Genomic DNA, 21089 nt, shown 5'->3' with positions numbered 1-21089 from the left:
ATTTTTGTTTTTTTGAGACAGGGTCTCACTGTATAGTTCAGGCTGGCCCAAAACTCACAGCAATCCTCCTGCCTCAGCCTCCCAGTGGTAAGATTACAGGTGTGCATCACCACACCCAGCCATGGTTTTTTTGTTTGTTTGTTTTGTTTGTTTTTGGTACTGGGGATGGAACCTGGGACCTTGCACTTTCGAGGCAAGCACCGGAACCACTGAGGTAAATCCCTGGCCCCCAAAAAATAAACTTTTATTTTGAAATAATTTCAGATTTTCAGAAAAGTTGGAAAGATAGTGCAGAGATGTGAGGTATGGTGGTGCAGGAGGCAAGAGGATTTCAAGTTTGGGCCCAGCCTGGACAACTTAACAAGACCCTGTCTCAAAATAAAAATAAATTTAAAGTTATTTTAAAGAGGTGAGTGAAATGTAGCTCAGTGCTTAATCCCCAGTACCACACACACACACACACACACACACACACACACACACACACACACGTGCAGAGAACTCCTTTATGCCCCTCACCCAGTTTTCCCTGTTAACATCTTGGTCACTATGATACATGATACGTTTGTCACCACCAAGGAACCACCATCAGTGCATTGTGTTGTCTAAACGCCAGGCTCTATTCTGATTTCAGTAGTAGTTCCTTGTGTTTTCTGTTCCAATATATCACATTCTCTTTAAGCATCATATCTCCTTACCCTCTTCTTTTTTTTGGTACCGGGGATCAAACTCGGGACCTTGTGTTTGAGAGGCAGGCGGTGGCACCACTGAGCTAAATCCCTGGCTCTTTACCCTCTCCTGATCTTTGCCACCTTCACACTTGCTTTGTTTTTCAGTCACCTTGACAGTTTTGAAGAATGCCAGCTGGGTGTTTATAGAATGTGCTTTAATTAGGTTTTGTTTCAGGCTGGAGTTGAGTGTTTTGAGAGGTAGGGTATTTTTTAACAGCTAGATGTGAACTGGCTTAGGAACATCCTATTGCTGGCTGTATGTGGCACGTGCTGACTGAGATGGTGTCACTGCAGAGACTGCAGTGCCTCTGTCCTGGCCCCTTGTCTCTGCTCTCTAACTCTTGGATCCTATCCACTTCAACCCTGCCCCACCTAAGCAGCTTGACTCCATTGTGCTGGATGGGTGCCAGTTCACACACAACTGCTCAGCCCTTCTCAGCGTGTTCTGGTTTTTGGTGGCCAGTTATAGGTGGCTGCCGCACCAGGTCCTGACACCCTGAACCCTTGCAAGTCCCCATTCCTGATCCAGGCTGGTGGTCCAGCCAGGACTCACTGTGCCTTGGGCTCTCCAGGCCTTGCAGAGTCCCCAGGCCCATGTGCCCAGCCTCTTCAACCCCTCAGGTTGGGTGGGGCTGCTGGGGACTCTTTTTCAGTGCGGAGGGGCCTGGCTTGGGGAGTGAGGTGGCAGTTGCAGGCAGATTACATCAGCCTGGGCTCTCGGATGGGGAGGGGGAGCGAGGGAATTCTCTGAGGGCCTTGGCACACCTGGCAACCGCTCTTGGGTAGCAGAGCCCTGGATAAGGAAGAGGCCACAGCAGAGCACAGGGGCAGAAGTTGGAGGGGGAGGGGAGCCAGAACCCTGAGTCCTGGGACTTGATGCCAAGAAGGGACCTCAGGTCACAGAGGCCCACCCCCAGCTTGGCTTGCAGGAGACAGGTTTTGAGAGGTAAAGGGGATTGTGCAGAATCACATGGCTCATCAGGTAGAGTCCAGGTCTTGAGACACTTTACAACTTCCAGGGCCCTGCAAGGTCTCCACGTCTGGACCTTCACCTCAGGTTTGCTGCTGCTCACAGCTGCCAAGTTTGATTGATCTCAGCCTGTCTCACTACCCCTCCGCCATGGGGCAGGCCCTCCCCTCCTGCCCTATTGCAGCAACCCCGCTGGTTTCCCAATCCAGATAGCAGGAGTTTTGCATCAGATGGGTTCAGGTCTCTGTCCTGAGTCCTGAGCCCCCAGCCCGTAATCCTAGTTGGGGGCGCAGGCAGCAGCCTCAAGTACTTTCTGCAAGGTGGGTCAGGGCCAGGCCGCCAGGTTCATATTCCAGCGCCACCATTTCTATGTCCCTTGGCAAGTGGCATCATCTCTGATTCCTGAGAGGGGACTAACAGGACCCCCTGCGTATGGTAGTGGTGAGAATTAAGTAAGCAATGTAGGTAGAATGTCTAGAGCAGGGCCTGGCTCAAGGGAGGCGACCTCTGAGCTTGTGCTCACTCTTGCTCTCTCAAGCGCTGTCCTTTCCTCCCTCCCTCCCTCCCTCCCTCCCTCCCTCCCTCCCTCCCTCCCTCTCCCTCTCTCTCTCTCTCTCTCTCTCTCTCTCTCTCTCTCTCTCTCTCTCTCTCTCTCTCTCTCTCTCTCTCTCCCCCTCTCCCTCTCCCTCTCCCTCTCCCTCTCCCTCTCCCTGAAGGCTCAGCATGCAGGAGGATTAAGGAAATGACATAGGTAAAGCCCAGCTTCTTTTAAGAGCTCAGGATCTATATAGCTTGTCCGGCTTCCCCTTCCCTCACACTTGGTGCTGCTTTCAGTCTCCTGACAGATGCCTGTGTACGTGACTGTTTTCCGGAGCACCTAGAGGTAGGGTCATGACCGTCCTCATTCCCAGAAATTTCCCTACAGCCCTCACCCTGTGCTGCTACCTATGTAGGCACCACTCCTTTTTTTTTTTTTTTTGGTACCAGGGATTGAACTCGGGACCTTGCTCTTGCGAGGCAGGTGGCAAAACCACTGAGCTAAATCTCCGGCCCCACCACTACATTTTTTAAAATGAGTACTTCATGGAGAGGAGAAACTGATATGGTGGCCCCTGAGCAGCAGCAGGGAGGGGAGCTGGGTCACGTAGGCCAGGGGGCAGGGGTTAGAGGTGGGCGTCCTGGCAAACAAGGGCAGCAAGGCCAAGGCCAGCTCGGCTGGGGGAAGGGCAGTATAGGGACTGAGTAGATAGGCTGCCACGTGGCCCAGGGGCTCAGAGTCCTCCAGAGCCCCTCCCCTGCCCTCAGGCCACCTTGTTCCCCTGGGCCAAAGCCACCACAGCTCTCAGAGCCTGGTTAGGCCCTGTGGCCCTGCATGGTGGGTATTATCTTCTGAGTTAGTGTCATCTCACTGCTGTGACAAGTTAGCACAAACTTAGTGGCTCAGGACAAGATTCATTTGGGTAGAGCCGCGTTCCTTCTGGAAGCTGCAGAGGAGAATCTGTTCCTTGGCCTTCCCAACTTCTAGATGCCAGCTTGTTCTTTGGCTTGTGGCCCCTTTGTCCCATCACTCCAGCCTCTGCTTCCCCGTCACATCTACTTTCTTCTGGGATCTTCTCGCCGTCTGTCTTACAGGATCCTGTGGTTCCACTTAGGGCCTTCCAAGGTAATGAGGGTAGTGTCTGCCTCAGAAGATCTGACTTCAGTCATGTCTGCGGAGACCCTTGTGCCATATGGGCTACGGTCCCAGGTTCTGGGGACTAGGATGTTGGGTGACTATTATGTAGCCTACCGTATATTCCCCCTCAGTCTCGGCTCCCTCGTCTGGGAGATAGAGGATAGGGCCAGCCCTGGGGTGCCCCTCTCATGTGCTCACAGGGACTGGATATAGAAAAAGGACCAGGCAGACTGATGACCGAGACCGCATAGTATCCTGGATCCAGGATCCCATCACTTGACTGCCTCCCTGGCTATGATTACCTCATCAGGAGGTCAGCTATAGAACTGCCTTGGAGGGCGGCAGTGATGATCGGAGAGGTAACACGTGCAAAGGCCTAGACCACCTGCTCCTGGAAGGGACAAGTGATAGATGAGGTGCAGCACCACTGGCCAAGCAGTGAGGAGCTGCTGGGGGCGGGGCGGGGGGATTCTTGTTCTTGTTGTTGTTTGGGGGGTTTTGAGACAGGGCCTCGCTATGCAGTTCAGGCTGTCCTTGAACTAGCCCAGGGTGGCCTTGGCAGTCCTCTTGCCTCAGTTTTCCAAGTGCTGGGCTTCCAGGTGCTCACCACCCTGCCTGGCTGAGGAGCTGCTGATTTTACAGAAAAGTTGGAAACCCCTTTTTCTCTAGGAGATCAAAGTTTTGAACGTTAGCAGATACTTCAGGAAAAGGAAAACCGTCACAAATCAGTGTGTCTAGAACTCCAGCTGCAGGCCCATATAACCTTTGTGTTAAGTGTTTCCCCTTCCCAAATTTGTGATCCTCTGGCCATAGAAGAGTGCATGAAGAGCCAAGTTCTCCTCCATCCAGAGAATCACTCAGAATCAGGGAAAGACAGATGCCTCCATGCTGGTGTTGGGTCTGAGAGGGCATCGCTTATGGAGGGCTGGTGGATTGTTACTCCCTCTCTTCTGGCTTGGCCCTGTAGGCCTTAGCCTGAGGCCATGGGAACACATCTCTCTCTGTGGGGAGACCACCCCTCACAGGGACCCTGGGGTTTGGGAGTGTCAGTAGGGGGTGTTGGCAAGGGTACTTGGACATCAGGGTAGTGGAGCTGGATCAGGGGGCTTGGTGTGGGCTGTAAAAAGAACCAACACACAAGGAATATACAAAAGACAGTCGTTTACTTAGATCCCTGAGTACACTGAGGGACAGTGGGTGAGTTTCCAAGAGAGAAATCAAACAGGGTGAGAGGCTGGAGTTTTTTAAAGGGTCTGAATTGGCAATGTAGATATCTTAGAAATGCATTTCCTGTTCTTTGTTGTTTTTTTTGTTTTTGGTACTGGGGATCGAACTTGGGACCTTGCTTGGGACCTTGCGCTTTCGAGCCAGGCCAGGCACTTGAACCACTGAGCTAAATCTAAAGCACTGAGCCCTGTTCTTTGTTAATCGAGAAGCACCTGTGTTCTAAGATTGGGCATCAAAGTTACAGATTGTCAGGGCTTCTTGCTTAGGGTTCCCAAAAGACTCTTCACTTAGATAAGGGCATCTGTATGTTTTACCCTTTCAGGAAAGATAACAGCTCAGGGGAGGAAAGAATGGTTTTTGTATTTATCTATACCGTGTACTATTTGTAGTCCTCATTAGTGCAGTGCTTTATGACTATCCAGTACGTCCTGGGCCAAAGTGTGTTATCAGAGAATTTGGGGTGCTGAGAATTTTAACCCTTTTGTCTCCACAGTTAGCAGCTCAGATGTGGAGCCAGGCAGCTTGGTCAGAGTCCTAATGCTATGTGACTTTGGGCAAGTTACTTAAGTTCTCTTGACTTCAGTCTGCTCATCTCTAAAGTGGGAATGGTAGTAGTTCCTGCCTCATAAAGCTGCTGGGGAAAATGAGTCAGTGCAGGTAAAGCCCTGAAAACAGAGCCTGGCACACATAATAAATGCCCATGAAATGTTAGTGTGGAGACTGTCTGGCAGCTGGTAAAAGACTGAGGTTGCTTCTAATTCTAAGAAGCAGAGCCACCCCACCCCTTCCTCTGGCTGATTTTACCTGGTTCCCAGAGAAACCTCCATGGCAGCATCTCCATAGCAACCTAGCCTGGAACCTTTCCTCCCTCCCTGCTGACATCACTGTCCTGGGAAGTTGGTGTTGATGAGAGAAGAGAGGCCCAGGAGGGGGGGGTGCAGTCAGTGGTCACATGTGTGCACATGTCCGCCTGCTGCTCCAGCCCCACCCCAGGTATTGGTGTCCTCTCCATACCTATCTGCCTCCCCTGTGGAGCCTCCTGATGGCATACACAGGTGACCAGAGCATTTCCAGTTCTCCTCCCAGCCAGTTCTCAACCAGCAGTACCACCCACCCCAGGAGGAAGTGTGGTCCTGTGTTTAGGAGTGAGCCTCGCCTGCCCACCTCTGCAGCGTCACTGCTGCCTTCCACACCATAGCACCCCATGGTTAGTTCATTGGTTTAGTATGCAAACCGTGGCTCTTCAGCAAAGTACAATTCAGTGGTTTTTAATGCATTTACAGAGTTGTGCAGCCACTGCCATAATCAATTTCAGGATGTTTTCATTCCTCCAAAAAAAGAAACCCTTGAGCATTGCCTCTCAGTCTTTTCCTCCTGCCCAGCCCTAGGCGACACTAATCTACTTCCTGTCTGTGGATTTGCTCATTCTAGACATTTCATTTAAACAGAATTGCACATTGTAACCTTGGTTTCTGGCTTCTTTCATTCAGCATCGAGGTTCATTTGCACCCTGGCCTCCACCAGTGCTTCACTCTTCCCTCTCCCTTCTCCCCTCTCCCCAAGGTAGGGATGCAGCCAGGGGCTCCTACCACTGAGCCATACCCCAGCTGTTTTTACTTCTGCTTTTGTTTTGTCTGCAGTGCTAGAGATTGAGCCCAGGGCCTTTGCACTGAGCTACATCCCAGCCCATTCATTCATTCATTTATTTAATTTTTGAGCCAGGGTCTCTTCTATCACTGAGTTTCCCAGGCTGGGGTCCAACCTGCCAGGGACTATCAGACCCTTGGATACCTATAGGGAGGACGATGGGAAATAAAAGAAAGAGACAGTATTAAAGGTACAAGGGGGACCAAGAGAAGCCTGCCTGTAGTGGACAGACTCAAGGAACTTTGCTGAGGATCCGCTTTCATTATTCAGGAAGAAGGGGGTGTGTTTGCGGGGGTGGTGGTGTACTTTTCAGGAACAACAGCTGCAGTAAGATTAGGCTAGTAAAATAGGGAACAAGTTTAGCATCTCAAAGGGAGCAGGTTTAAGGTGCTTCCCCATACCTGGATGCCTGCATTTTGTATTTCCCTCAGCCAATGCTAGCTATCTTGCCTTAGAAGCCCCTTGATTATCTCCGCCACCTTCACCCCACCCCCAGCCAGGAAGTCTGTAACCTTTTGCATACTTCTCTGTTCCTGAGGCAGGTCAGCCACAGGGTGGGGCCTCGGGACTGCAGTGGGGGGCTATACTTATCAATAAGTTATTCATCTTTTTTATTAACAGTGCCCTAATGGGTGTGAAGTGGTACCTCATTGAGGTTTTGCTTTATATTCTCTGGATGGCTAATGGTTCTGAACATCTTTTGAAGTGCTTATCAGCCATTTGTTTATCTGTTTGTCACCCTGTGGTCTCCTGGTTCCCAAGGCTGTAAGCCCTTACCTGTCTGAGCTTTTGCCGAAACCCATGACCCTTTCCTGCCCTGAGTAAACCCCTCACATCCTCCAGTGCTAGCCTTGAACGGCCCTTCCTCCTCTAGGAGGCTTTCTATAAACCTTCCCTCTCTTCCCCCATTCACTACCACAGTAGATTCTGGCCATAGTTCTTTTTCAGCATCCTACATGTTGTCCTATAGTTTGCCTCTTACCATCAGTAAACTCTGAATTATTTGAGGGCAGAAACCTTAAGCTATTCATTCTGCCTTAGACACATGATGGCATGGTTTACAGTGCTGGGAAAGGGCGGGGGATTTAGCTCAGTGGTTCCAAAGCGCAAGGACCAGAGTTCGATCCCTGGTACCAACAAAAAAAGTTAACTTCAGTGCTGGGGATTGAACCCAGGGCCTCCACACTGAGCTACATCCCCAAACACTTTTTATTTTTAGACCGGATCTTCCTAAGTTGTCCATGCTGGTCTTGAATTTGTTTTCCTCCTGCCTCAGCCTCTCCAGTAGCTGAGATTACAGGTGTACAACACCATACTCAGCTATCTTATCTTTGCTGGCCAGCATAGGACCAGTCCTACACCTGGATGAATGTTTGTTCAGTGAATGGGGTATACTGTATTTGTAAATTAGTCAACATGCGCCAGCACATGGTGAGTACCCAGTGGCAAGTGTCTTTCGTCATCATTTTTTTATTTATATATTTGTTTTCTTGGTACTAGAAATTAAACTTAATTGCTTACAATGAGCTACGCCTCCAACCCTTTTTTATTTTTTGAGATAGGATCTCCCAAACTTGGGCAGGTTGGGCTAGAATGGGAGATCCTGCTGCCTCAGCCTCCCAAGGTGCTTAGATTCCAGGTATGCACCACCGTGCCTGGCTCCAGCTCTTTTTTGAGACAGGATCTCGCTGTGTGGTTCAGGCTGGCCTTAAACTCACTGTGTAGCCAAGGCTGGCCTCAAACTTGTGGCAATCCTTCCACCTCAGCCTCCTGAGTGCTGAGACTACAGGCTGACTTCCAGCTCATTATTTTTAATAAATGCATTTCGTACATGAGATCAGAAGTTTGTAATCCTCGGGTACTGTTTGGCTGGAAGGAAATAGTTCTTTCAGTCAGTGCTGGTTAGAGTGAAACAGTGCACGCAGGTTGGAGGGCAGTGTGCTGGTCCCTGGGAAACCTGGAATGGAGGTACCATAGCCAGCAATTCCCGCTTCTGGGGATCTGCTTGGGAAGACACCTGCACCCTTGCTCAAGGAGGTATGAACAGAATGCTTGTCTTGGCATTGTTAGTAATAAAAGTTAGATGTGTCCTTTGTAAAGGTATGGGTAAATGTGATGTGTCCCCACCCACCCTGGATAGCACCTAGAGGGAGTGAAAACCAGTAGTAGAGTGATGCTTGCAGTATGACAACAGCACACCAGAACATGCTATCTGGCTGTGACTGCTCATATGGATCTGTAGGTGAAGTAGTGGGTACCTCACAGGTGGTCGGTTCCAAGGTGCAACATAGTGTTAAAGGGAAGCTTAGCTTTTTTGGTGATGTTCCAAAAATGTTTTTAAGACTGGTGCATTAATTGGGTAGTTAAACTTTAAATGTTAAAATGTTAGGCAAGGGGCCGGGGATTTAGCTCAGTGGTTCTGCCACCTGCCTGGCAAGCACAAGGTCCTGAGTTTGATCCCCAGTCCCCCCCCAAAAAAGTTAGGCAAGATCGTAGCAGTTCAATACAAAAGAAACAAAACAGTTCTTTGCAGAAGGTAGGGACCCCAGCACCAGAGTATTCCTCAAATAGCTTCCAGTCCTATTTATATTAAAAGTGATGATTCTAGAATCCTCCGTAGGAGCTAGACACAGTAGATTCCTTGAGCCTAGGAGTTTGAGACCAGCCTGTGAAACATAACAAGACCCCATCGAGAGGGAGAACCCTTAAAACCTACCCTTCTGCTTGCTTCCTGGCTTCTTTACTGTGTGTGTCTGAGCTGATTGGTTTTCCCATGGGGACAGTTGCTGTTTGTCCCTCCACCTGAGCTTCTTGGGCGTGTACCAGGCCTCAGGAGTGACAAGGAGAATATAATTGCTAATTAATCCTGCAGTGACTTCTTTGGGCAGAGAGTATTTTCCAAGGGAAAGAAGGGAGAAGATTGAAGACCTGCAGATCCCAGAGTCAGTTTAGGTCCCACCCCCTGTAGCAAATAGCAGATGTAGCAAGTAGCAGAGGCAGGGTTTTGGAACCTGGCATCTGTTGGTGCTTCTGTGGGAGACTCAGTGGGGAGAACACAGCTGCTGAGTGTGACCCTGAGGGGTTAAATGAAGGATGGTTCAGAACAGTGTATGTAGCATGCTGCCTTTTATTATAAACAGGGAGAATGGCTAACATGTATTTGCTTAAGTTTGCAGAAAATGTCTGGAAAGAGGCACAAGTGGCTGGCGACAAGGGAACGCAGAGTGTGTGTGTGCGTGCGTGTCTGTATGTGTTTCTCTTTTTTTTTATTGGTACCAGGAGTTCATTGCAGACCTTCACCCTGAGCTACATCCCCGGTCCAACCCCTTTTTCCATTTTTTTTCCCTTTATGTTGAGACAAGAGTCACTAAATTGTAGGCTGGGCTTGGACTTGCAAACTTGCTGTTCTCCTGCTTCAGGCTCCCAGAGTGTGGGCATTACAGGCATGTGCCACCATGTTCAGCCAAGTTTGTAATTTTTTTAAATGTCTACCAGTGTGTTACCAGTTGGTTGAGAAATGGGACATGCGTAGCAAATCCTCCACGGCTGGCAGGTGGAGCACAGGAGCACTTCCAGTGATGACGAAGCTTTTGGAGACGAGTGCCCAAGCTACAAACCAAAACCCACTACAGTATTTATCACAAAGTGCCAACACTGCAATTAAACCTCAATACTGAGGGTTTAGTTCAGAAAAAACAACTACATTAACATCTTTTTTTTAACATTAACATCTTTTGTCTTAAAAGAAAAACAAATACCATGCATGCCATAGGTTCACCACCACAGAGTCTTCACCATTTAAATGTTAAACATCTAAACATGCAGTCAAGTTTCCTGTGATTCGGCCTGGGAGAAAACACAGCACCAGCCAGAGGTCTCCCCGGTGCAGAGAGCATCACTGGCCCGCCCCTGAGAAGCAGACACACACACCCACCCATCCTTTCCTGTCCCCGTCGTCCCCGTCCCGTGTCGTGTCCCCCCCCCCGTCTCTAATCCTCAGTTCAAGTGGGATACGGGGAGGAATGGGCTGGAGGAAGTTAGGAGCAGAATCGGAGTGGCCTCTGAAGAGGGGAGCGGGGGCAGCTGAAAACCTGTGGGGCCCCTCTGTGCCACTCACCTGCCTGTCCTGTCACAGGACACCTCGTCCTGTGGGGGTGTGAGGCCTTGAGAGCAGCTGAGGGTGGCCTGAGGTCTCTGCCATAGATTTCGCCTGGAAAAGCAGGTCCGTGGTCCTGCCCTGGACTGAGTTCCTATAACCATGATGGTTTGGAGGATATTCCTTCCTCCAGGTGGCCGCGTGAGAGCTGGGCAGAGCCGCCTAGGCCACCAGCAGCTCCTGCCAGCAGTCAGGGTGAGTCTCCAAGCAGACCGGCCCTGCCCCTCAGGAGCCCTCCAGGCCCTTCCTACCAGCACTGCCTGCCCTGCCTCTGGCTGCTGCCTCTTCGTTGGTCCCTCTGCCCCTGCTGAAGTCCACTTAGCAAGACGCTTGCTCTTCACTTAATTTCCATTCTTAAAGGCAGACTTTCTGAGCTCGTCTGGTGTTTGAGGTTTTGAGGGTTTTCTTTGATACAAGGAAGAGGGGAAAATTAACTGATTCAAAGGTCATTTAAGGCCAGGGATTTAGCTCAGTGGTTCTGGCACCTGCCTCAAAAGCGCAAGGTCCCAAGTTCGATCCCTGGTGCCAAAAGTCATTTAATTGGAGCAAGCGACGGGAAGTTTTGTTTGACATGTAGGGTTTGCTGGCTGGTGCGATGCCCAGGGGAGAGCTGGGGAGACAGGTGGGATTTTGGATGGCGAATCCTTGCACAAAGACAGGCTAGGGTACAGGCCTTGTACCACCGTGAGAAGGCAGTGAGGGTGTTTGAGCCTCGGGATCAGATGTCCCTGGCTGGGGCCACTGCTCTCTACCTTCCCCTTTGTACTTGGATCCTTTGCTCCCCTCCTCTGATCTCTGGTCCCACAGTCCTCTTCCTATAATTCTTAACAAGCTAATTCCATCCTGCTAAAGGCAGGTCCTGCAGAGAGCCCTGTCCTTCCAGGGTATCTTCTGACTGAGTGTTGTCACAGCGCCGCCAAGTGGCAGTCTGCTGCATAAACTTGGTTAAGAAGTTAACGTTTCTGGTGCTCCAAGGATACACCTGCCACTTCCACACCCCTGATGGGGGTCAAATCATTTCACCTTTACACCCTCACTTTTTCATGTGGGGAAACTGAGACATGGCAGAATCTAGGAGCTTAGGCGCTCAGCCACAGCAAATGGGCTACAGGCTCCTGTCCCTGAGCACCGTCACCCTGGAAAGGCCCCGTCCTTAAGTGCAGTCTGGCCTGGGCTCTAATGCCAGGCCGTGGACTACCTGCTGCCTGATGAAGGCGCCCACCAGGTGTTTGCCGTCCACCCCTAGGGCTTCAGCCCCCTTCCCACCCTCAGCGCACTAGGTCCCTGCATTCCTGTTTGTGAGGCTGTTGAGCAGCCCTGAGAAATGAATCCTTGACTGGTCTCGCTGCTGCCCTGATGAAGTAGAGTTTCTATTAGGAAGGGAGGGGCGGGATGTGTGGTAGCTGTCTCACCTCAGAGGGTCTCTCAGGCACTGAGAGGAGAAGGTAAAGGACAGCGGTGGGCTTGGTAAGGGAAGCTGTGTCTGCCCTCTCTCCAGTCAGACTACAGGTGTCTGCCGCCATGCCTGACATCTAAATTATTTATTCTAAAATCACCCAGCACTGCCCTGAGTGAAGTGATGACAACACTGAGGGACACAGACCTTGCCCGGAGGGGTGTCGCAGAGCATAGAAAAATCCTTTCCGTTATGACACTCATTCATGTAACCAGTACTTTTGAGCAGCTGCCGGACTAGGTGCCAAGGCTGTGAAGGAGACATCTGTTGCCTCACGGGGTTCAGCTTCCAGCAGAGGAGACCAGGGGGCCACAGACATCACCCATCACCAAGGGCACCGTGTGCTAGAAGGGTTCAGCGTCAGGGCAGAGGAAAAGCAGGATGGGAAGGGAGCAGGTGCTGCCAGAGGTGGGAGGGAGAACAGTCCTGGGGGTGCAGAACAGCAGCAGAACAGTGTGACCCAGGAGGCTGTTCCTGGGGTGCCCCTTCACCCCAGATGTCTCCAATAGGGGTGTGTATCTGATCCTGAATTACCCACACGGGCAAGGCAATCACAAGGGTCCTGCAGTTGAGTGAGGAGGCGAAAGAGGACAAAGTCACAAGCTTGGAAGGCAGGTGGCTTCCAGAAGCTGCAACGGGCATGGAAACAACTCTCCCCAGCCCAAAGCAGAAAAGCACACACTAGAGCTCATGATAGTTTGTGTTTGGGAGAAGCTCCACAAGTCTGATTGTTGTTGGCTTCGTTCACTTGGACAGACCTGCAGTTTTGGTGCAAGCTTCCACATTTCTCTAATTCTTCGAGCTCTGTCAGACTCCCAGTTGAGGCCCCTGTCTCAGCTTGGACTACTGCCCAGCCTCCCTGCCCCCAGCTTCCAGCCTCTACCCCTCCTGTCTGACCCTGGCCATAGCAGCCCCTTCCCGCTCACATCCCTGTGGCTCCCTCACTGTAAGGTCAGAGCCATTAGCATGGGATTTGTGCCTCTGCCAGTTTCTCCACCCCACCTTGTGGCTCTGTGCCTCCCAAGACCACCACTCAGTGCTTCCCTGGGGCTCCCCAGGCTCAGCAAATATACTACAGTCTCCTCACGGTTGCAGCTTACCCCAGAGTAAATCAGGAGTAAAAAGGGAAGAGGCTCGTGAGTTCATCCAGGAGAGACCAGGCAGGAGCTCCCAGGTGCTCCTGATCACCACGGTGCTGAGTCCTGGTACACCCATCCAAGGCAAGAAGGAGAGTACAGAATACACCTGAGTGACCTCAAGCTCCACCACATCCATCATGGGAGAGGAAGGTGCCATGTGTCTCTACCTAGGATAGGAGCAGAGTGCAGTTCCCATTGGCTGCACAGCGCCCTCACTCCACTTTAAACCAGGGGCCGTGTGTATGCAACCAGGAAGCTTGCCTGAGGGCCCGGGTATCGTCCTGTAGGCAGGAGCACCCCTGAGGCTGAATTTAGATTCTCTGTCCCTGATGCCCCCCATAGGTCAGTGTTAGTGTGGACTGTCTGGCATGGCCTGAGACCCCAGTAAACCAAAACAGGAGTTGGGGAAGGGCCAGGCCTTCCTTTGGAATCCTTAGGGTCTGGACAGCCTTTTACTGCATACTCACTGCCCCTCTGGCCAGCCCAGATCCCTTCACACCCCAAGACACCTGTGTCAGCCTCTCTGCCTTCACCTGGGCCCCTCCTCCACCTGGAGAGTCCCCCCACGTTGGCCAGCCAACCCTACTTTGCCTACTCAGCTGCTCCCTGGAGTGTGATCCTGAGCTCATATTTGGCACATCTGCAGTCCTTGCCATGGTCATTTACAAGGTGAACCTGCCCCCACAGTGTGCTCCAGGGTGTGTAGTCACACATCAGAAGCAAAGAGCAGGCCAGGGACAACACGTCTGCACCATCGGAATAGATCCCTGCCAGCAGGGATGTTGGAAACCAGTGGAGCATTGGCTCGTGGGAACCATTAACCTAGTCGCACCCTCACAGAAGGCTGTTCTCTTTAATAGTTGCAAAGAGCTTTTTATAAATGCTTTTCTGAACAATTTTAGCTGCAACTTGTTAATAGCGAAAGCTCTCAGGCTGGGTTCCTGAGAACTGAGACATGTAGGTGTAGCTGTTCCGATGCTTTGGGTATTAGGAGCAAACTGGGCTCCAGGTGGCTCAGCATTGAGGTGCAGGTCACATAAGAGGCTGGGGCTTGGGGCAGGGGCCCCCGTTTCTGGGGTGAAAAGACCTTTCGAAGAAGCTCCCATAAGAGCTTTGACAGTGCCACAGCCAGGGTCCCACCCCGGAGACTGATGCCGTGTCGGTGTTCTGGCCGGTGGCAGTGCTGGTTGGAGGGCTCTCGGGACGAAGGGGTGAGGGCGCCTACGGTGGGTTTCCTCCAACTTGGCCAGGAGGGGGTTCCCCAGCGACTGCTGAGAAATAGGATCCAGCTTGGAGAGGAAAGAGGAAATAGACCCAGTGGATGCTTCTCCAGGCCGGGCACTTGACTTCTCAGTTGCGTCCTTGCTACAGATGGGAAAGAGGTGCAGAGAGCTTCGGGAAAGCTCCTAAGTGGCGGGGGCAGAACTCAAGCCCAAGTCTTTTCCTTATGTATGGGGAGACTGACTTCATACCTGACAGGAGGAACTACCTGGCCGGCTGCTCTCAATGAAGGGAGATAAGAATGAAGGTGGTAGGTGGACGTTGGGGTGTACGGATGCCCTGTGGACCATGTGGTGGAGTAGAAATAAAGGGTGTCGTGTGTGGATGAGAATAAGCGACTTGCTTCCTCCTGGACCTCCTCCCCATCTGTGTGCTGGGGCCGCAGTCCTGATCTCCCTCCCGCCGTCCCTTGTGAGGTTAGTTTAGCTGCCTGGGTGAGAGTGGGTGTGGCCCATTGGTGGCCACACCAGCTTGTTAGGGTTGGGGTTAGCTGCCCAGAAATTGCTACCTTAGAATTGAGACTTCTCGTCACAGCCTGAGAACTCATTGGGTGGTGGCAGTGGACTGTGAATTCACGCTAAACTTGAGGTCAGTCACACCTGGCTCTCAGGAACTTCACAGCTGGACGTCCCCCGCACTCCACACCAACCAGGGGCTTCCCCGGCGGCGGGAAGGGAAGATACAGCTTCATGCCTGCCTGGTAGCACAGTGATAATGGGCACCCTGAGTCAGGCCCTGCCTGTGCTTCCGGGTGCCGCCTCCACTTGCCCTTCCCAGAAGGGAGCAGAGCCCCCAGAGCCTTGCTGTACTTTGCTGGAGGCCTTAGCACAGGGTTGCCCGCGTCACACCTAAGATCTGCCAGACGCTGTCTTCTTCACACCGCCTTCACTTTCTTCTTGGTTTCCTCCGGCTGCTCTCACAGCCGACCACAAATTGAGTGCCTAAAAACAACACACACTGAATCCCTCACGGTTGTGGTTGGACATCTAAAATGAGCTTTACTGGGCCAAACAAGGATGTGGGGGCTCCAGAGGAAAGCCCTTCCTCTGCCTTCCTGCTTCTGGAGGCTGCCACGCTCCTTGGCTTGTGGCCCTTCATCCAACTTCAGGCACCGCACTTCTGACTGTGCTTCCACCAGCACTGACCTTCTCTCTTCCCCTCAGCACTCCCTCCGCCTCCATCTTTATGAGAATGCATTGCAGAGGGCGGTGCTTGTTGACAGAGTCTCACTGTGTAGCTCAGGCTGGGCTTGAGCTTGCAGCCCTCCTGCCTCAGCCCAAGTGCTAGGACTGTAGGCATGCACCACCTCGCCCAGCTTGCCACCATTTTATACCATCGCACAGCTATACCTAGGGCCCACTGGATGTCCAGGATAATCTTCCATCTCCGTATTGGGGGTTTTTTTGTTTTGGTTTGGTTTTTTTGGTACGGGGAATTGAACTCAGGACCTTGCGCTTGCAAGGCAGGTGGTGGAACCACTGAGCTAAATCCCCGGCCCCATGTTTAGTGTATTTGTATCCTTAAAATTGTGTGGTAGCCCTGCTGTGTGTCTTTTGCATAAATGATTTTGTTTTTTTGAGACGGGGTCATGCTGTGTAGTCCAGGCTGGCCTCGAACTCACAGTGATCCTCATCTGCCTCGGCCTCCTGAGTACTAGGATTACAGGCTTCACCTGGCTCAGACTGGTGTGGTTTTGCCTGTGATGTTTTCTGCTGGCCTCAGCTAGTTTATGGTCCCCAGACACCTGGTTCAGGGTCCCCCTGCCCTCTGTCACCAAAATCTAACAGCCAGCTTAGAAGAGCTATTTAAGTCAGTGTATCCGGCTCCTGTGTGATTACAAAAAAGGGCTTGTGAATCCATCACTTCCTCAAAATGAATTCATACTCCATAAATTGGTACTTTCAAAACCCAAAGCCTATCAGTTATGTGTCTTTGCTGTAGAAAGAGTGCATTTAGAAACTGTTATAGATTAGAAGGGAGTCAGCTCCTGTCCTCTTACAATGATCTCCTCCTGGCCCTTGCTCTTCAGAGCTGTTCCGCTGATCACCTCTTAACTGCTGCCATAATTGAGGGTGGGGAGACACCTGACTTTGGTCTCCATGCTGAGCGAGGTTCCTGAATTGGCACAGTGGAAGTTACTGGCTCCAGCAGGCCCACAGCTTGGGCTCAGCTCCTGGCTTCCCACCTGCCAGCTGCTGGCCCTGGACAAATTATTGCAGCCCTCTGAGCCCATTTCCTCATCTTTGCTGTGGGACGGGACTCCTGCCACAGATGCTTATGAGAGTCATCATCTATCCCAGCGCTCCTCCAGGCCCATCATGTATCGAGTGCCCCTGTCCAGCGCTCCCTCACCCTCTCCCCACTGGGTAAACTCCACCTTTGCTGCTCCTGTGTGGTCCTGCGGGGGCTCCTGCAGCTAGACTTCACAGAATCCCAGCCTGCAGACTGAGCAGGGCCCTGCTGGCCTTTGAGCTTCCGGATGCTCCTTATCCCCCACCTGTCACTCTCTGGTGTCTCATTTCCTGCCACTGTGGTGGCCAATAAGATACCCAGGAGAAGGTCCAGGTGCATACCCCTTAGCCTCACCCATTTGAGTGAAAGGCCCTCCCACACCACCTGAAGAAAAACCCAAGGGGCGGCTCTGGCTGCTGACCCGGGTCTGTTTATCCTTGACCCAGTCACCAGGGCCAGGAGCATCCAGTGCCCTGGCTGACCACTTGGAGGAGGGGGTAGGCTGTAGCACACCCTTCGTCCCCTGAAGTGGTAAAGCTTCAGTGGCTAGGCCTCTACCCTGCAGGCCAGGTTGGTTTCCAGGACTGGTCTCTTGCTGTACAAGGTCAGAGTGGCACTTGGCACAAGCCAGGTCAGCTCCCATACACGTACACCCTTTGCAGCCAGCAGAACCCTGCTGAGTCCCAGCCCGGCAGCAGGCCCCATGGTATTATTTTGTGTCATCTAGTTTCGCTCTGGGAAAGTGCCTCCTCGGGGCTAAACTACATTCAGGGCCTGTTTGCCTTCCCTGTGGCCTCAGGGTTTCCTGTACTGACTGGGCTCTGCCCTGCCCACGAACACCCAGCTCCCAGCACCCCACCCCCAGGCGTGGGCTTGTGCTTCTGGATCCCCCTTTGCTGATTTAGCAGAGCCTAGTATAGGTCATACAGGGAGAAGAGGAAAGGTTGCTGCCCATTGTAATTATCCAGCCCTACCACCCTCCAAACCAGCATGCGCCATCATGCTAGTGAGGTTGCCTTTCCAAAACTGCCATCTGATCATGTTACTTCCTGTGCTTTAAAAATCTTTCCAAGGTTGCAGACGCTGGCCGATTTGCTTTGAGAGTTGGAGTAGCTGTTGCCACCAGAGTCTGAAACCATGAGCGGGTTTAATTTCGGAAGCACTGGTGCTTCCACAGGTGGATTCACATTTGGCACTGCGAGAACAGCAACCACCACACCCTCAACGGGATTTTCTTTCTCCACTCCCGGCACTGGAGGGTTTACCTTTGGAACTCCCTCCCAGCCAGCTGCAAGTACCCCTTCAACCAGCCTCTTCTCACTCAACACCCAAGCTCCAGCAACTCAGACCACTGGATTCACTTTCGGAACAACTCCTGCTTCCACAGCAACTGGCTTTTCCTTAGGGATCAATACCCCAAAGCCAAGCTTGAGCAACACAGCTGCCACCCCAGTTACGGCAAATCCCAGCGGCTTTGGGCTTGGCAGCAGCACCCTCACCAATGCCATATCAAGTGCTGTCACCTCCAGCCAGGGGACAGCATCCACTGGCTTTGTGTTCGGTTCCTCTACCACCTCCACAGCTCCAGCCACCACGTCTGGAGGGTTCTCCTTCACCAGTGGAAGCACGTCCCAGGCTGGGACCTCTGGCTTCAACATTGGCTCCCTGGGCAGTGTAGCCCAGGCCCAGCCCACGGCACTTCCCGGATTGCCCTTCACTGCAGCCACGCCAGCAGCCACTGCAGCGGGGGCCACCCAGCCAGCTGCACCCACAGCCACTGCCAGCAGTGCAGGGCCCACCCTCTTTGCCTCAATAGCAGCTGCTCCCACCTCGTCCACCACTGGGCTCGCCCTCTGTGTCCCAGCAACCACCACTGGAGCTCCTGGCGCTGGGACCCTGGGTTTCAGCCTAAAAGCCCCCGAAACCGCTTCTAGCACCTCAGCAGCAACATCCACCGCTGTGGCCACAGCCAGCACCACTGCCGCCACCGGCTTTGCTTTGAATATAAAGCCACTGGTGCCAGCTACAATATCCAGCGGTGCAGCAGCAGGTGTGACTGCTGCATCTGGCTCCGTTGCAGCTACTGGGACATCCACCTCTCCTGTGATGACCTACGCACAGCTGGAGAGCCTGATCAACAAGTGGAGCCTGGAGCTGGAGGACCAGGAGCGCCACTTCCTCCAGCAGGCCACCCAGGTCAACGCCTGGGACCGCACGCTAATCGAGAATGGGGAGAAGATCACCAGCCTGCACCGTGAGGTGGAGAAGGTGAAGCTGGACCAAAGGAGGCTGGACCAGGAGCTCGACTTCATCCTGTCCCAGCAGAAGGAGCTGGAAGACCTGCTGAGCCCCCTGGAGGAGTCAGTGAAGGAGCAGAGCGGGACCATCTACCTGCAGCACGCCGACGAGGAGCGTGAGAAGACCTACAAGCTGGCTGAGAACATTGATGCCCAGCTGAAGCGCATGGCCCAGGACCTCAAGGACATCATCGAGCACCTGAACACGTCCGGAGGCCCTGCTGACACCAGCGACCCACTGCAGCAGATCTGCAAGATCCTCAACGCACACATGGACTCGCTGCAGTGGATCGACCAGAACTCGGCCCTTCTGCAGAGGAAGGTGGAGGAGGTGACCAAGGTGTGCGAGGGCCGCCGCAAGGAGCAGGAGCGCAGCTACAGGATCACATTTGACTGAGCACCGGCCTCCTGGGGTCCTGGGCTCTCGAAGCCGGAGTGGGGTCCGGGTCTTAATTTGGGCTTGTTTCCTTCTTTCAAATAATTGGTGTTGAAATTGTTCTGTGGTTTGACTTTTCCTGTTAACAAATAGAAAGTGCTCTCTGTGTCTTCTGGTCAGGCAGCGACCTAGTGGGTGGTGTCTGTGTAGCTTTGGCCCCATCTCACCTGCTGCAGCCACCCACCCACCCATCACCAAACAACAGCGGAACACTGATTCACCTAGGAAAAATCTCCCAGCCAGGATTGATTGGGCAGCCACTCTGTCCAGCACGTAGTGACAGGCACAGTGGAGAAGGGCTGAGGTTAAGGACTCGGTCCTTGGCTGGCAGCCTTGGTGTACAGTATGTGTACTCGTGAAAATTAACCACTAAGACAAGTGAATTGTGACCGGGACAGACAGTGGGCTAGAGTGTCAGAGGAGGAGACAGTCAGCCGAGAGGCCTGCGCAGGGATGGAGAAAGGCAGAGTGTGCACCGGCTCGTCCTCAGGGCTCCCCTCACCTCCCCTTCTTAGCTGCACAGAGCTGCGGTGGCAGGTGACTGCCCTGGGTGTCAGGCACACCGAGCTGGAGGGGCCTGAGGCCGGCTACATCACTGTGCTCACCATTACATTGTGAGCTGCTAAGGCGGGGACAGACTTGCTCTCCTGTGTGCCCAGCGCAATCGCTGTCACATTTATTCAGTGACCGAACAGTGAAAATGAAACCCAGCAGAACAGCAGTCCACAAAAAGGCCTGCTGAGATGACCTCAGTTGCCAGAGACTTGGTTCTGATCCTCCTCGTGCCAAAGTTAACTTAGCCACAGTAAGATCCGGGTGTCCCAAAAGCTGAGCCTGGGCTGTATCCCAGGAGTCTTTCGTGTTTGCTTTTATACTTTGCTGCATTCTCTGAAATACCTATGATTATAAATAAAATCAGTGTGTGAAACAAAACCTGTTGATTGGGTAAGTGTTAGAAGAAGCTGGCGAGAGCAGGTTCTAGAAGACTCTGGGTGAGCTGCCATCCCTCTGAAAGGCAGCAGCAAGCAGAACCAGCTCCACTGTGTAGATGAGGCCGCCCTTGTGAAAGGGGCCACACGTCCAAGCGGCAGGCAGGCCTGCCCCAGGCCCTTTCCTGGAGAGCTCTGTCTCGGATCGGTTAGTAGCAGGTCATCTGCCACCATCCCTCAGCCGCAGACATTCCCTCCTCAGCAGCATTCCTTACTGTCCGGCACCTGAGCTAGCTGGAGGGCTCTGGTTATGCCTCAGCAGTGGGGAGCAGGTAAAGCCAGGTCGCAGGTCGTGTGGGAGGGTTCATTCTGGGGTTCTGGCGCCTTGCTATCTCAGCCCCTGCCCCCGCTGCTTCCCTCAGCAGGGGCCACTAAGCTAGGCCACACATTTGGCAATTTGTAACCGAGTTTCCAGAACTTCTTGGACCATCTTGGGCTTTGCAGGATGTTTGTTCCTGCTGAAGCCATAGGAGATGGAGGGAAATAAACTAGAAAGAAACCCCAATAATCCCCGCTGCTGTTCCGGAGAGCTTCCTGCAACACAGTGGCATTTTTCTACAATCCATGGGCCTTGACCCTGATCTGGCCCCTCTTCCCAAAAGGAGGCCTTGAATTCCCCTGGAAAAGAAGCAGCTTATATTTGAGCTGTTCATTCCTTCCACATCTGTTATTGGAGCACCTGTTTCGTACCAGACCCAGATCTGGCATTGGAATTAGGAAATGGAATGGTATTTTTCAGTGCCCACAAGGTCATAACTGACAGGAGTCATGTGATAAAGAATATTGAGTGTTCATTTTTAACGTATGTTTCTATTTGCATATTAAATGAGTAAAGCTTAATTGCTTCCTTACA

General features: G+C 52.4%; 2 protein-coding genes across 6 annotated transcripts in view; both read left to right on the top strand.

Annotated features, from left to right (window-relative positions):
- Il4i1 (interleukin 4 induced 1) overlaps positions 1 to 21089 on the top strand; it is a 36336-nt gene that overhangs the window by 2278 nt on the left and 12969 nt on the right. The gene's annotated exons all lie outside the window — the stretch shown is intronic.
- The window catches only part of Nup62 (nucleoporin 62), a 23808-nt gene extending 2719 nt beyond the window's left edge, over positions 1 to 21089 (top strand). For 2 of the 3 annotated variants that reach the window (XM_004866851.3, XM_004866850.4), the window contains exon 2: positions 17588 to 21089. In XM_004866851.3, the coding sequence (XP_004866908.2) occupies positions 17652 to 19208 (1557 nt within the window). In that variant the 5' untranslated portion in view covers positions 17588 to 17651 and the 3' untranslated portion in view covers positions 19209 to 21089. Of the gene's footprint in view, positions 1 to 2410; positions 2585 to 17587 lie in introns of those variants that run through there. The other variant, XM_087200579.1, reaches the window with a different exon arrangement.

Source organism: Heterocephalus glaber, unplaced genomic scaffold, assembly GCF_053883595.1.
Source record: "Heterocephalus glaber isolate CG9 unplaced genomic scaffold, H.glaber_assembly_v1.0 deba00001744, whole genome shotgun sequence".
In the NCBI taxonomy this organism is placed as follows: domain Eukaryota; kingdom Metazoa; phylum Chordata; class Mammalia; order Rodentia; family Bathyergidae; genus Heterocephalus; species Heterocephalus glaber.
This window is presented reverse-complemented; position numbering and strand designations above follow the sequence as displayed.